We start from the raw sequence: 12,585 nt of genomic DNA, 5'->3' as shown, positions 1-12,585 counted from the left end.
TCTGTTTTGCGCTCATGTGCCCAAACTTTGACCTACAGCAGACAGATCTGAGAAAAACTCAAGAAGACTTAACGGCCACTCAATGTTATTTCACAATATCAGCATACGGTGATGCCAAGTTCAGCAATACATAGTACCACCACTTGTCTGGCAGACTTCGCTACAAATGTATTAGGCTGTCTTGCCATGCTGTTGCCAAATACAAGACATGTTAACCAGTTGTAGCATTTGTCATTATGAGCAGGCAGTGGTGGTGAAAAACACACAGTAAAAAGAAGAGAGAGAAGAGACTATCAAATACAGATGCTTTGCTGAAGCATGTTGATGGCCTCTGTTAACACTATTTATGTCAAACTGAACTGGTAGCCGCGTTCACACTCATTTGCGGTGCTGATTCGAGCTGGACTGGTCAGAAATGTGCTTATGGAGTGTCTTTATACGGTTATGAAGGCATCAACTGTACAGCAATTGTAAACGTTGTCACTGTCATTTTGGCTCAGGAGGGATAATATTTTAGTGTGAAAGTACTACTTCACAATCTCTAACTGGCTCACAGAGTTGGTGTGAAGCTTGACCTTCAGGATGACCTTGGCAAACATAATAAAATAAATATTGCCGCAACTGGGATTCGAACCCGCGGCGGCGCGAGCAGATCAATTTCGCTGGCCTGTGCACGTCAGCACTACGCTGCTGCCGCAGACGACCCCGACACGCGTTCAACTGCAACACACGCTCGCGCTCTGCATTGCATGTCGTCGTCTTCCATCAACTAAAACTACTCTAGAACTAATCACGTCGCCAGATGTGCCGACGACCTAGCAAAGCAAAACCATGAGACAACCAGGCTAAACACGTGCTTTCACACATAAACTCGGTTTAACTACGTAAAAACCCTAACATCCCCCCCCTCCCCCCCTTGTGCGGTACCCGTTTACTATACAGGGTCGCAGTGGCTGAGCTCGCGCACTGCGCTGAGTATTTCTAAGAAAATTAACTGTGTGAACTCGCTTAATTGAACAGGTCAGGCCTGAAGTGATCAATTTCGAATCGCGTCACACGGAGGTACTATCGGCAGGCAAAATTTAAGAGGGAGTGTACGGGGAAGAAGAAGAAGATTGGTTTTTGGGGAAAAGAAATGGCGCAGTATCTGTTTCGCATCTTGGCGGACAACTGAACCGTGCCGTAAGGGAAGGGGTAAAGGAGGGACTGAGAGAAGAAAGATGTGCCGTAGTGTATGGCTCCGGAATAATTTCGACCACCTAGGGATGTTTAACGTACACTCACATCGCACAGCACCCGGGAGTCTTTGCGTTTGGCCTCCATCGATAACGCTGCCGCCGCAGTCGGGTTCTAACCCGGGAAATCCGGCACAGTAGCCAATCGCCACGTAAGTCAATCGCTCGAAGTGTCTGAACGAGGGGACTTGCATTCGCCACACGCTGGTAGCATTTTTAAAGCACTAAGTCACGAGGAAGCCCCACAATAACTTTTCTTCCCCGAGAACACGCACCCCAATAAGTTTTGCTGCTGGTGGTACATACATTTAAGCGGTATGAACTCGACTCTGTCCGCTAGGATTACGCAGCAGTAAAAGCCTCCGAAAAGAAAAGTGAGCATAAGGTACCTCAACTGCTGTTTTCCCCAAAATTACTACAGTACTAACGAAGGCCGTGTAGGTAGCCGCGCAGCACGGAAAGCTCACCTGAACTGGCTCCAACGTGTCATACTTGAACACTGCAGCATAACTTTTTTGCTTGCGCTTAAAGATGCACTAAGTGTTACAACAAACGCAAGAACAGCACCAATCCAGCCACAGATACAAACGACCCGCGGCACGCAGGACGATGCTGATGTCGATGGGCAGGTCGTCCCAGGCAGATGGCGCTACAACGCTACCTACGAAATGAACTTTTTCTGCAACTGAGACGAAATGGGCTGGAAACATGGCTCACAATTATTAAGAAATGACACCACAATAGCACCATAAAAACAATGAAAGCTGACAGCAAAAATAACGAAAGTACAGATTTTAGACAAAACTGCCAACCATAAAATCAAAACCGAAACTCTGCAAGGAATGCACTCGGAAGGCAACTTCACCATTTTTTTGTCATCGAAGCGCTTTGACCTACAGCTGCACCAACTTGAGTCTCAATTTTGAAGCGTGAAAATGTTATTCCTAAATCCGGCGCCATTTTTTTCCTGTCAGAGTCGCGACAGCGCCTGCGTCACGGCAGCGGCAGATCTGCCAGGCATGAGAAGTATTTCAAGCAGAAATTTACAAGCTACATATGAACACCGTAGGTCTAGATACTCATTCTCGAATCAAATGCTCTCTCGTAACCGAAACAAGATTGGTTTCGGTTCCATAGCGTGCACTGCCATCAGACAGTACACGGGCCTCTAGCATTAACGCCTCCATCGAAATGCGACAGCCGCCGCGGGATCGAACCCGCGTCTTTCGGGTCAGGAGCCGAGCACCATAACCACAGCAGCGGCTGAACGGAGGTGCTGGCATTCATGGAGGTACATGGAAGATATGGCGAAGCTATTATAATTATGCAGTCTCAACCCCTTTTCTCGAGGCGTCATATCTCGTTTCACAATTGGGCGGGTAAAGATTGCAGGCTGAGATAAGCCGCGTTTACAAGAATACAGCAGTGCCGCACCGCATATTTCGCGGACGCGACACGCCACTATTCACATATGTACTATCGGTCACAAAAGTTTGCGGGACGAGAGTTCTTGGAAAAACGTTTATTGCAGCTCCACCTCGCTATTCAGTCGCCAGATAATCTATGAAATATAATCTAAAGAGTGCTTGGCTAAGGTGGCCTAGCTTGGCCATTGTCTGGGCCCTTGGCAAGTTTCGGCTTTATCATAATGGCCGTCCTTTTGACGTGGCCACCAACCACCATGCCCTATGCTGGCTTTCTTCGCTAAAAGATCCCTCCGGTCGCCTGCCATGGCTCGATGGACTCTCCATCCACAAGAATATAATACACGTGTCGTATATCGGTCGGGCTGCAAGCACCATGATGCTGATGCCTTGTCCCGCTCCCCGCTACTGGCCGAGCTTGCCAGCCTCTCTGCCCTCGAATCCGCTGCGCCTTTGCTCAACACCTGCAATATGACTTCTGAGCAGCGTAATGATCGCTGGATTGCCTCTCTTCTTGACTTTCTCTCTTCTCCATCTACGGCACCAGCGTACCGCACATGAAAAATTTGTAAATTGTAGGGTTTAACATCCAAAAACAACCCGGCGGCTACAAGGGTCGCCTTAGTGGAGGGCTCCGGATTAATTTCAAGCACGTAAAGAAGACTGAAGAGACATACACTTAATGTGACCATGCTGCCTCGAGAACTTTTGCATAGGCTGTCAGAAGCAAAAGGCCAAGGGCTATCCGAACTATTTCCTGCGTAGTGTCTCATGGTGTCAGAAGCTTCAAACCATTTAGGTAAAGAGAGCTAATTGATCAACAGCTCAGAGCGAGACTAACACCGTTCTTGCTTCAGGTTGTTGATCAATTTGACCTCACCATGACATCTGCTAGGCATCCTGGTTATCTTAAATGTAGAGTGACTGCCCAGGCAAGCAGTAGTACCTGGTTTTATCCCCAGACTAAGACGAATTTTCCTTCAGCTGCAAAGTGTTGTATATGTGGTTTCGGTTTCGGTTTGGGGATCACCTGCCGCCAGAGGCACCAGTGTCGCTATGTGTATATATATGACTGTATGTGGAAATAAACCGGGATGGTTTTGGTTGCTAGCAGTTATGTACTTGAGCCGCACCCGCCGCTACAACATTGGCGACGAGGACGGGATAATTTCGGGGGGCGTGAGTTTCGCCGCTTGCTTTCAGGCGCCATGAGCATTTCTGGACTCGAGCCGCCGCCCCCGTTCCTGCCTGTGCCTGGTCGACCTGCTGTTGCGTGGCCGCAATGGTTCCGCATCTTCGAGAACTACGTGCTTGCTTCGGGGGCCTCTGACTGCACGCCGGATCGTCGCAAAGCACTACTTCTTCACAGCCTCGGCGTAGAAGGTCAGCGCATATTTTACACATTACCACTTCCATCGTTGGACAACGTCAAGCTCGGTGAGCAAACTGCTACTGAGAAAACGTCGGAAGATAGCAAGGGCACAGGCGACACAAGGCCTGAAGTATCGTCGTACGATATCGCAGTCGCCGCTCTGCATGCTCATTTTTCGGCAACAAGCAATGTTGTTGCCGAACGGCATCGTTTCAGTAGGCGAGTTCAGCAAGCTGGTGAATCAGTGAATGAGTACATCACTGCATTGTGGGAGCTTTCTGCTACATGCTCTTTTCCTGCCGAAGAAGATTCGCTACGTGACCAGTTCGTTGCTGGTATTTCGTCTCGGAGCTTGCGCGAGCGTCTTCTGCTTGAAGGATCGTCCCTCTCGTTCGCTAAAGCAGTACTACTGGCAAGGCAGTTTGAGCTGGCGTACAATGATCTGCAAGAATTTCCTTCTGTAGATGTTGGACGCATAAATACTCGTGGAAATACGCCTACGCGTACACCAGAATCCGACGAGAGCTCGAAGTGGTCGCACAACCGCCAGTATCGTTGTTATCGCTGCGGTTCATCCCGGCACAATGCAGCATCAGTTCGCTGTCCAGCGAAAAGCAAGCGTTGTCACCATTGCGGTGTCATGGGTCACTTCCGCTCAGTTTGCCAGAAACGAGGCTCCGCTCCGGTGCGTGAGGTAGACAGCCAAGACTCTCCTAGCGAGGAAGTTTTGAGCGCTGTGACGACGGCCGCTCGCTCCGCTGTTTACGTCACAGTTTCGATTGACCGTGCGGACATAACTTTTCTTGTAGATTCTGGGTCGTCAGTTTCCATTGTTGCACACGATCTTTTTAAGCAGTATTTTGAAGGCAAAGTACTTTTGGCCCCGACTGTTTGGTTACTGGACTATTCAAAACAGCCAATTCCGGTTCGTGGCTGTTTCTTCGCTGATGTTACGTACAAAGCTAGCACAACAAGCCTTCTTTTCTACGTCGTTGAACAAGGCACCTCACTCTTGGGTATCGATGCCATCAAGGCCCTCGGTCTACAGATTGGTCATCTCTGCAATGCCTTGAAACGACGCTAACTTCTAATTCTCGAAGGGAACAGCGCCCTGACCCGACGAAAGCCGTGCAGGATATTAACCTCCCAAAGGAATTAGTTGGCGAGTTTGGATCTCTTTTCGATCCAGGCCTTGGCCTCGCGAAAGGTTTTGTTCATCACGTCAAAACGCGATCCACGGGGCAGCCAGTGCAATCTAAACTTCGGCGCCTTCCGCTCTCGCTACGACCATTGGTCTCGGAAGAGCTCCATCGGTTGGAAAATCTGGACGTGATAGAGAGGGTGGAGGCATCTGAATGGGTGTCACCCATTGTGGTCGTTAAGAAGAAAGAGGGAGGTATTCGCCTCTGTGTAGACCTTCGACAAGCAAACAAAGCTGTCGTAATAGACAGCTTTCCCCTTCCTCATACAGAAGAGCTATTGCATAGTTTAGTGGGGGCTACAAATTTTTCTAAGCTAGACCTCGCATCAGCTTACCCCCAGGTCATGCTTCACCCTGCGAGTCGCGATTTGACCGCATTTATAACTCACGAAGGCCTATTTCGTTTTAAACGAGTGTGCTTCGGACTGGCTTCCGCGCCTTCTGCATTTCAGAGTATGATGTCCAAAGTCCTGCAGGGATGTAAGGGCGTGCTCTTCTATATAGATGACATTATAGTCTTCGGGCGGGGCCGGCAGGAGCACATAGATAACCTTGCAGCAGTACTTCAACGCATTAAAGAGGCAGGACTCAAACTGAACAGCAAATGTATCTTCGATACGCAGGAACTTTCATTTTTGGGTCACAGGATCACAGCAAGTGGTATTGTTCCGCTGGAGGAAAAGGTTGCTTCCATCAAGGATACACCGGCACCCACCAATACAGCCAGCCTTCGATCGTTCCTGGGACTGGCCGAATACTACTCTAGGTTCGTTCCCAACTTTGCCGATATGGTTGAACCGATGCGCGTTCTGCTTCGAAAGGGGCAACCATTTGTTTGGTCTGGCGAGGTAGACTCCAGTTTTCGAAAGACCAAAGAGGCACTTGCGTCCAACATAGTCCTGCGGATGTTCGATGCATCTCTTCCAGTTGTTGTTTCCACTGACGCTTCAGACTGTGGGCTTGGAGCGGTTCTCCAACAGGTGGAGGGAGAGAAACTACACACTGTCGCCTTTGCTTCTCGAGCGCTTTCATCTGCAGAGAGGAGATATTCAGTAGGAGAACGCGAAGCGCTTGCGTGTGTTTGGGCGTGCGAGAAGTGGCATGTTTACTTGTGGGGACGCCATTTCACGTTGCTTACTGACCATCAAGCCTTGGTCGCATTGCTGTCTACTCAAGGGCCAGGAAGGCGTCCTTTGCGAATAGCACGGTGGGCGGAGCGCCTACTGCAGTACAACTACACAGTAAAGTACCGGAAGGGTTCGCAAAATCGAGTAGCAGATGCGCTCTCTCGCCTCCCTGCGTCACCTCCTCAGGAAGAAGAGACTTTACCAGACGAAACTGTATCAGTTGCCCTTATATCTTCTTGCATTACCAGGGAAGAGTTTGAACAGGCCCAGTCGGAAGACAGCACACTGCAACGAATCAAGGCCTACATTGAATCGTCCTGGCCTGCGCAAAAATCTCTGCCGGGTGAGCTTCAACCGTTCCTCAAACTTCGCGATGAACTGTCAGTGGTGGACAATTTGATTTTGAGTGGCGAACGCCTTGTGGTTCCCGCCTCACTTCCAGCGCGGATAATTACCGCTGCTCATGAGGCTCACCCTGGAATTGTACGAACGAAAGCACGTCTGCGAGAAAAATTTTGGTGGCCAGCCATGGACAGGCAAGTCGAGCTAGCTATTCAAACGTGTAGTATATGCCAGGCAGCGGACAAGAGCACGAAGGTTATGGCTGCACCATTGAACCCGGTCCCCTTACCAAAGGAACCGTGGCTAAAGCTTGGCATGGACATTGTTGGCCCATTTGAGAGAGCACCACACGATTGTCGATATGCGATCACGCTGGTCGACTACTTTTCTAAGTGGCCCGAAGTATACTTTTGCAACCAAGTCACAACACGCACAGTAACAGGCTTCTTGGCGTCAGTATTCGCACGTGAAGGTTACCCAGAGGAAATTGTTTGCGATAACGGGCCACAGTTTTCATCTCGAGAGTTCCAAGTTTTTCTGCAGGATCGCGGCATCCGCTTGCGGCATTCGTCCGTATACTACCCGCAAGCAAACGGACAGGTAGAACGGTTCAACAGAGTTTTTAAAAGCTTTGTTCAAGTGGCTACACTCGAGCAGCGTCCCTTACGCCAAACGGTAACAGAATACTTGGGCATTTACCATTGTACGCCGCATGCCACAACTGCAGTTGCTCCAGCACTTCTCCTGCATGGACGTCTACCAAGGACTCGGCTCGATGTCGTTGGGTATCCGTCAGCAATATTTGCAACCGACCCTACTTCAGAGCTCCACCGCCTACGCGAGCGGGTGAAGCAAAAGCAGCAATCCAGTAAACTATACACAGACGCTCGCAGGGCCGCAAGGGAAACCAAAGTGAATGTTGGTGACCTTGTACGAGTACGCAGACAAACTGCATTTAAAGGTGACCTGGCTTTTAGCCGTCCAAGAAAAGTGATAAGAAAACGGGGGCAATCGTCCTTCCAACTTGATGATGGAAAAACATGGAACGCTTCAAAGTTGTCAAGGATGCCACGAGCTTCTGCATCTATCTTTGGGTGGGGGGAAAGGAGTGATACAAATGACACCGCTAGGGAAAGCAGCTCACCGCCTACCTTGGAGAGACCCGTTTCAGAAGCGCCAACCGGAACTTCAGCTGTGGCTGCTGCGAAGCAGCCGCCTTTGTCACCAGTGACCGGCTGTGAGCCGGAAGAAACTTCGCCTGCCGCCAGTGGTTTCTCAGAAGCATCGGGACCTCAGCGTAGGGTACAGCTATCAAGGAATAGACGACCTCCAGACCGCTATGGACACTAAGTACAGAAAGACACGTTTTGCAGTGAACGTGAACGTGTCACAATCTGCACGAGTGTTGAGTTTGCTGACGTTGTGAAATATGGACATAAATGGAGTTGTATCTTGTTTTCCTCTTTTTGTTTTATATTTTTGTATTAAGTGCATAAGACAAGCACATTGTTGTTACTGTAAATATAATTCTGTAGAAGAGTACTAACGTACTACCACTACTAAATCACTAACCTATGTAGCTGTCTTTTTTTATAAGGAAGGGAATATGTTGTATATGTGGTTTCGGTTTGGGGATCACCTGCCGCCAGAGGGACCAGTGTCGCTATGTGTATATATATGACTGTATGTGGAAATAAACCGGGATGGTTTTGGTTGCTAGCAGTTCATGTACTTGAGCGGCACCCGCCGCTACAACACAAAGCTTCCGAGAAAGCTGTCTAGCTTTGCTCTGCAACCGTATAACTGCGATCAAGTAGAAACTCATGAGTAATTACAGCCTAATTGAAATGCACTTCACCTCTAGTGTTTCCCTTAAAACACTTTGGACTACATTCTGAATGTGCATTCCAAGAGCATCTTCCATTCCCCAATATTACCCTTGCCCTAAAACAGTTACAAATCTGAAACTCAAAACAAAACAAGAGGCTCCATGCTGACACTGTCAACAGGAATTTTCTATTCAGTATTTAAGAAAATATGCATCCTATTGTAACAATATTTTTGATACAGCATTGTGTACACAGACTTAGGACACAAATCAATCGCACTCTCACTTTACAGTTCCATTCAGTGCCTCTCATGATGAACCTTCATGTCTACTCTTTGGTTATAAGAGGGTTTTTGCTGCAGTGCTGCCTCCATTACCTTTCCAATTTCATATTCTTATTTTGCCAAGGCTGTATAGTCTGACTGCACCTGTTTCAGTTAATAGGTATTTTAGCAGGCTAGTAGCTGCAGTCCACAGAGTGTTTGAAGTTACTTTCCTTGCAATGGAATAAAATGTAGCAGGAAGCTTTTAGACAACTGGATTCTTATGCTGCAAACCTGTTGGACCTAACATGTGCTTTCTGGCAGTTTCTCAGGGTCATCTTGCTGCATTTTTGGAGTACACTGAAACTTAAAATTAGAGACAATGTTAGATAATGCTTCGTGCTACATGCATAGAAGCAACTTTACATTTTTTTTTGTCGTGGCTGCAATCATAGCAGGATGACCTAGAGCATGAACTAACACATGCTGACGTTTCAGTTTAGGTTCCCTGTTGGGCTTTGCAGAAACTATATGCTTGCTGCATGAAGTCGAGGGTTGGAAGGAAACCTGTCTGATCGGGGCTGTACGTGGAGAAGGCAGAACACCGAGCAAAATAAAATGAACTCCTAAATGACGTTTCAGCTCCCACACGGGAGCCTTTTTCACAAACAGGTGCAGACGTGTAAGGCTGGCTATTTAAGCTTGAAAATGTGCCCTAGGCAGCGGGCGTATGGACTAGGAAGTGCTCCGTCAGTGCGATTAAGAGTGTGTTTGGTTTTCTGGATCATTAAGGATCCTAGATATAGACAGCTCTGGAGATTCTTTTCTGTCTTCAAAATGCACGCGTTGCTCAATCTATATGATGCTGCTTGCTTTCAGAATTTTCGAAGAGTGCATTTGACGAAGCTTTCTTGTTTGCAACATCATACTGGTGTTGTTTCAACCTTTCAACGAAGTTTCCACTTTAACCCACATGCACATGGTTTTACAGTCTCTGCACGGTATACTGTACACTACGCCCGGAAATTTTTTTTTTTGGTGCGGACAGCTCTATACCTGGCTTGAAAAGCGATGATATTCTAGAGTTTCGTTTTTATTCATTATTCTCAGCAATCACTGTCTGCAACTCTCTACTAGCAATCATCACATCATCTAGTACAGAAGCATCATTCCATAAAAGGTTGATAAAGTGTGTACTTTTTAATTACCTTCATTTGCCATGCCAATGAACCCTGTATTTATTGTGTATGGCTTTTATTGCTTGAGTGCTTTTGTATAGTATGGTGTTCTCTTTTTGCCATGTTCCTTAATGAGTTTGTAAAATTGAGCATGAATCTAATTTTCTGTTGTGATTGTTAATTCCTGCTGTACCTGTTTTACGATATGTAGTTGCTATCTGCCAGATGTTTAATATGTGTCATATATACAATTAATAACAGGAGGTCCCCCTGACAGTTTCTACTCGGGGCCTCCTCCTCTACTAATTTATTTACCTCATGCCTGCACTAGTTTTTGAATTAACAATAATGTATCTCAAACAAAACTTTGCAGTGGTTATTCGTCATCTGCATGCCGCCTTGCTCACATACTGTTAGATTCACACCGCCTGCTAAGCTAGACCGCATGCTGAAGGTCAGATTTTGAGTTAATGGGATTGGTATATTATTCCAAGATGTTAAATAGGCCAAGGTATTTGGTCCTGATGATATTCCTTCGAGTGTAATTCACAAATTGTGTATGATTCACCTACTTTGCTAAAAGCTTTGCAAACTGTTCACATCACCTTTACAAGAAAGTGTTGTAATCACTTCGATAGGTACAGAGTTAATCATATTACTTTAAGAACAAGCAAGAAATTTATGTTTAGCAGTGCTTTTTATCTCAGGCCTTGGATTAAGCATGTGAATTACATTTCGAACGAGGCAGCCATCAGCTCCTGGTTTATTACAGTAGAGAATCGGTCATTTGCAAAGGGATTTCAGAATACAGCTGATAGTCAAGTCTGAGCTATACTTGAGTATGGATGTGTTTGTTGGGGCTTGCATACATGGCCACTTATAAGTAAATTAAAAAAATTCACAACAGTGCTGCTTGATTTCCACCGGGAAATTAAAGACAGCAACACAGAATGACAGAGCAAATGCAAACTGAAATAGAAACAGCAGCAGAACGCACACGGGAAAAATCTTTGATTAAAATCTTTCTACAATATTTACTTGCTAAAACTGCTTTAAACTGTGAGAAATATACTCAACCAACAACTTAATTACATATTCAAGCATTTCAAGGTAAAAGCTTTCCTTAAAGGGTGATGTTTTCCATTCTTCTGTTTTTTACCTATCCTAGAGTAGAACAGCTTAGTGTCAAGTACTGTCCATATATTATCCAATGGTACTTTCTTCCATGATTTCAATGAGTAGACTGTTTTCTTTTTCAATATTTTTAACTCCTTGGATGCTATGGGGTGGTGCAAGTAACTATTAAAAATATATTGATGTTCAGAGAAGTAGCCACCTTTTTTTTTTTATTCTGAGGACACTAGATAAGCTCCAAGCCATCAAAGGGGGGCTCACTACACATCAAGAGTCATTATGCATTGGATAAAAGGAGCAAGCACATAAACCACGCATGGAAAGCAGGTCCCTAAGTGAGAGAAGCTTGCACTTTCAGAAGCAATATCACTTATGCTTAGGACCTACCAGATCACAGATTGCAGAAGATATGTGGATGCCACATCGAGCTCAGATTAGACACAGATCAGTGGATGCAATATTAATAATGACTACTGTTTGCACAGTTTATTTAGGGGAGGTTGTGATTAGTGGGATTTTTCCCTTCCTGTGCCCAATGTTAAGATAAGACAACAAGTATATGCCATCATGAAACTGTTTGCAACAGTGTCTAAATTAAGGAAATGATCTTACAGCCCAATACACTGTTCTAGGTTACCTGAAACAATTGACACAAGCTCCTTTATTTAAGTTTCGCCTAATCAGTCATGCGACAACGTCACCCGTAACCACACGCAGCTTTCATGAGAGGTGTCAGGTAGATATGAACGTTTGACGATTCAGCAATTTGAAAAAAGAAGTGCCACAACCCAAGACGAAGAATGGGCAAAATGAGTATGGACTGTCGTGACAATTTTTGCAGTAAACCATGAAAATATACGCTGAAAACCTACATCATACAAAAACCACTCTGTTAGGGACATTACGGCAGCACCGCTAAGAGAAAAGACTCAACATAGCGACGGTTACGCAGAAAAATCACCGACAATGAAACAAAAGTGCCAGAAGGAATGTTGGCTTTCTTATTGTGAAAGGCCAGGAATTTTACACACTGCCTGTGACACTCACCTATTCGCACAAATGCAGGCCAGGCTAGCGTTACTACAATACAACTTGGGCCTGGCAGACGCTTGCATGCGTCGGGAACGGACGTGGGCAACACTTCACTTGGCTGCAGCGTCTGTTTTGGCAACATTGCACTTGTCGGAAACGGGCGTGGGCAACACTGACCTTGGGTGCAGCGTCTGTTTTGGCAACATTGCACTTGTCGGGGACGGGCATGGGCAACATTGGGCTTGTCTGCAACGGCTAGCAAACGGAAATACGCCACCGGGCGGGGGTAGGGGAGCCTCGGTGCACTGGGAGTGTATGCAAGCACCGGGCGGGGGGAGGGGAGCCACGGTGCACTGGGTGTGTGTGCAAGCACCGGGCGGCGGGAGGGGATCCTCGGTGCACTGGGAGTGTGTGCAAGCACCGGGAGGGGAGGAGGGGAGCTACGGTGC

The 12,585-nt window shown here is 46.8% G+C and overlaps 1 protein-coding gene across 1 annotated transcript; it reads left to right on the top strand.

Annotated features, from left to right (window-relative positions):
- The first annotated feature begins 3,789 nt into the window (after window positions 1–3,789).
- Window positions 3,790–8,423, top strand: LOC144115568 (uncharacterized). The gene has a single exon (XM_077649996.1). It carries the CDS (start codon window positions 3,868–3,870, stop codon window positions 5,113–5,115), a length of 1,248 nt encoding a protein of 415 aa, XP_077506122.1. The 5' UTR covers window positions 3,790–3,867; the 3' UTR covers window positions 5,116–8,423.
- Window positions 8,424–12,585: the final 4,162 nt, after the last annotated feature.

This window comes from Amblyomma americanum, chromosome 1 (assembly GCF_052857255.1).
Source record: "Amblyomma americanum isolate KBUSLIRL-KWMA chromosome 1, ASM5285725v1, whole genome shotgun sequence".
Lineage (NCBI taxonomy): Eukaryota > Metazoa > Arthropoda > Arachnida > Ixodida > Ixodidae > Amblyomma > Amblyomma americanum.
The sequence above is the reverse complement of the archived record's forward strand: the minus strand, read 5'-3'. Positions and strand labels throughout refer to the sequence as shown.

Excerpts from the sequence above, each read along its gene's own strand:
- LOC144115568 (XM_077649996.1), top strand. The coding sequence starts at position 3,868 with ATGAGCATTTCTGGACTCGAGCCGCCGCCCCCGTTCCTGCCTGTGCCT.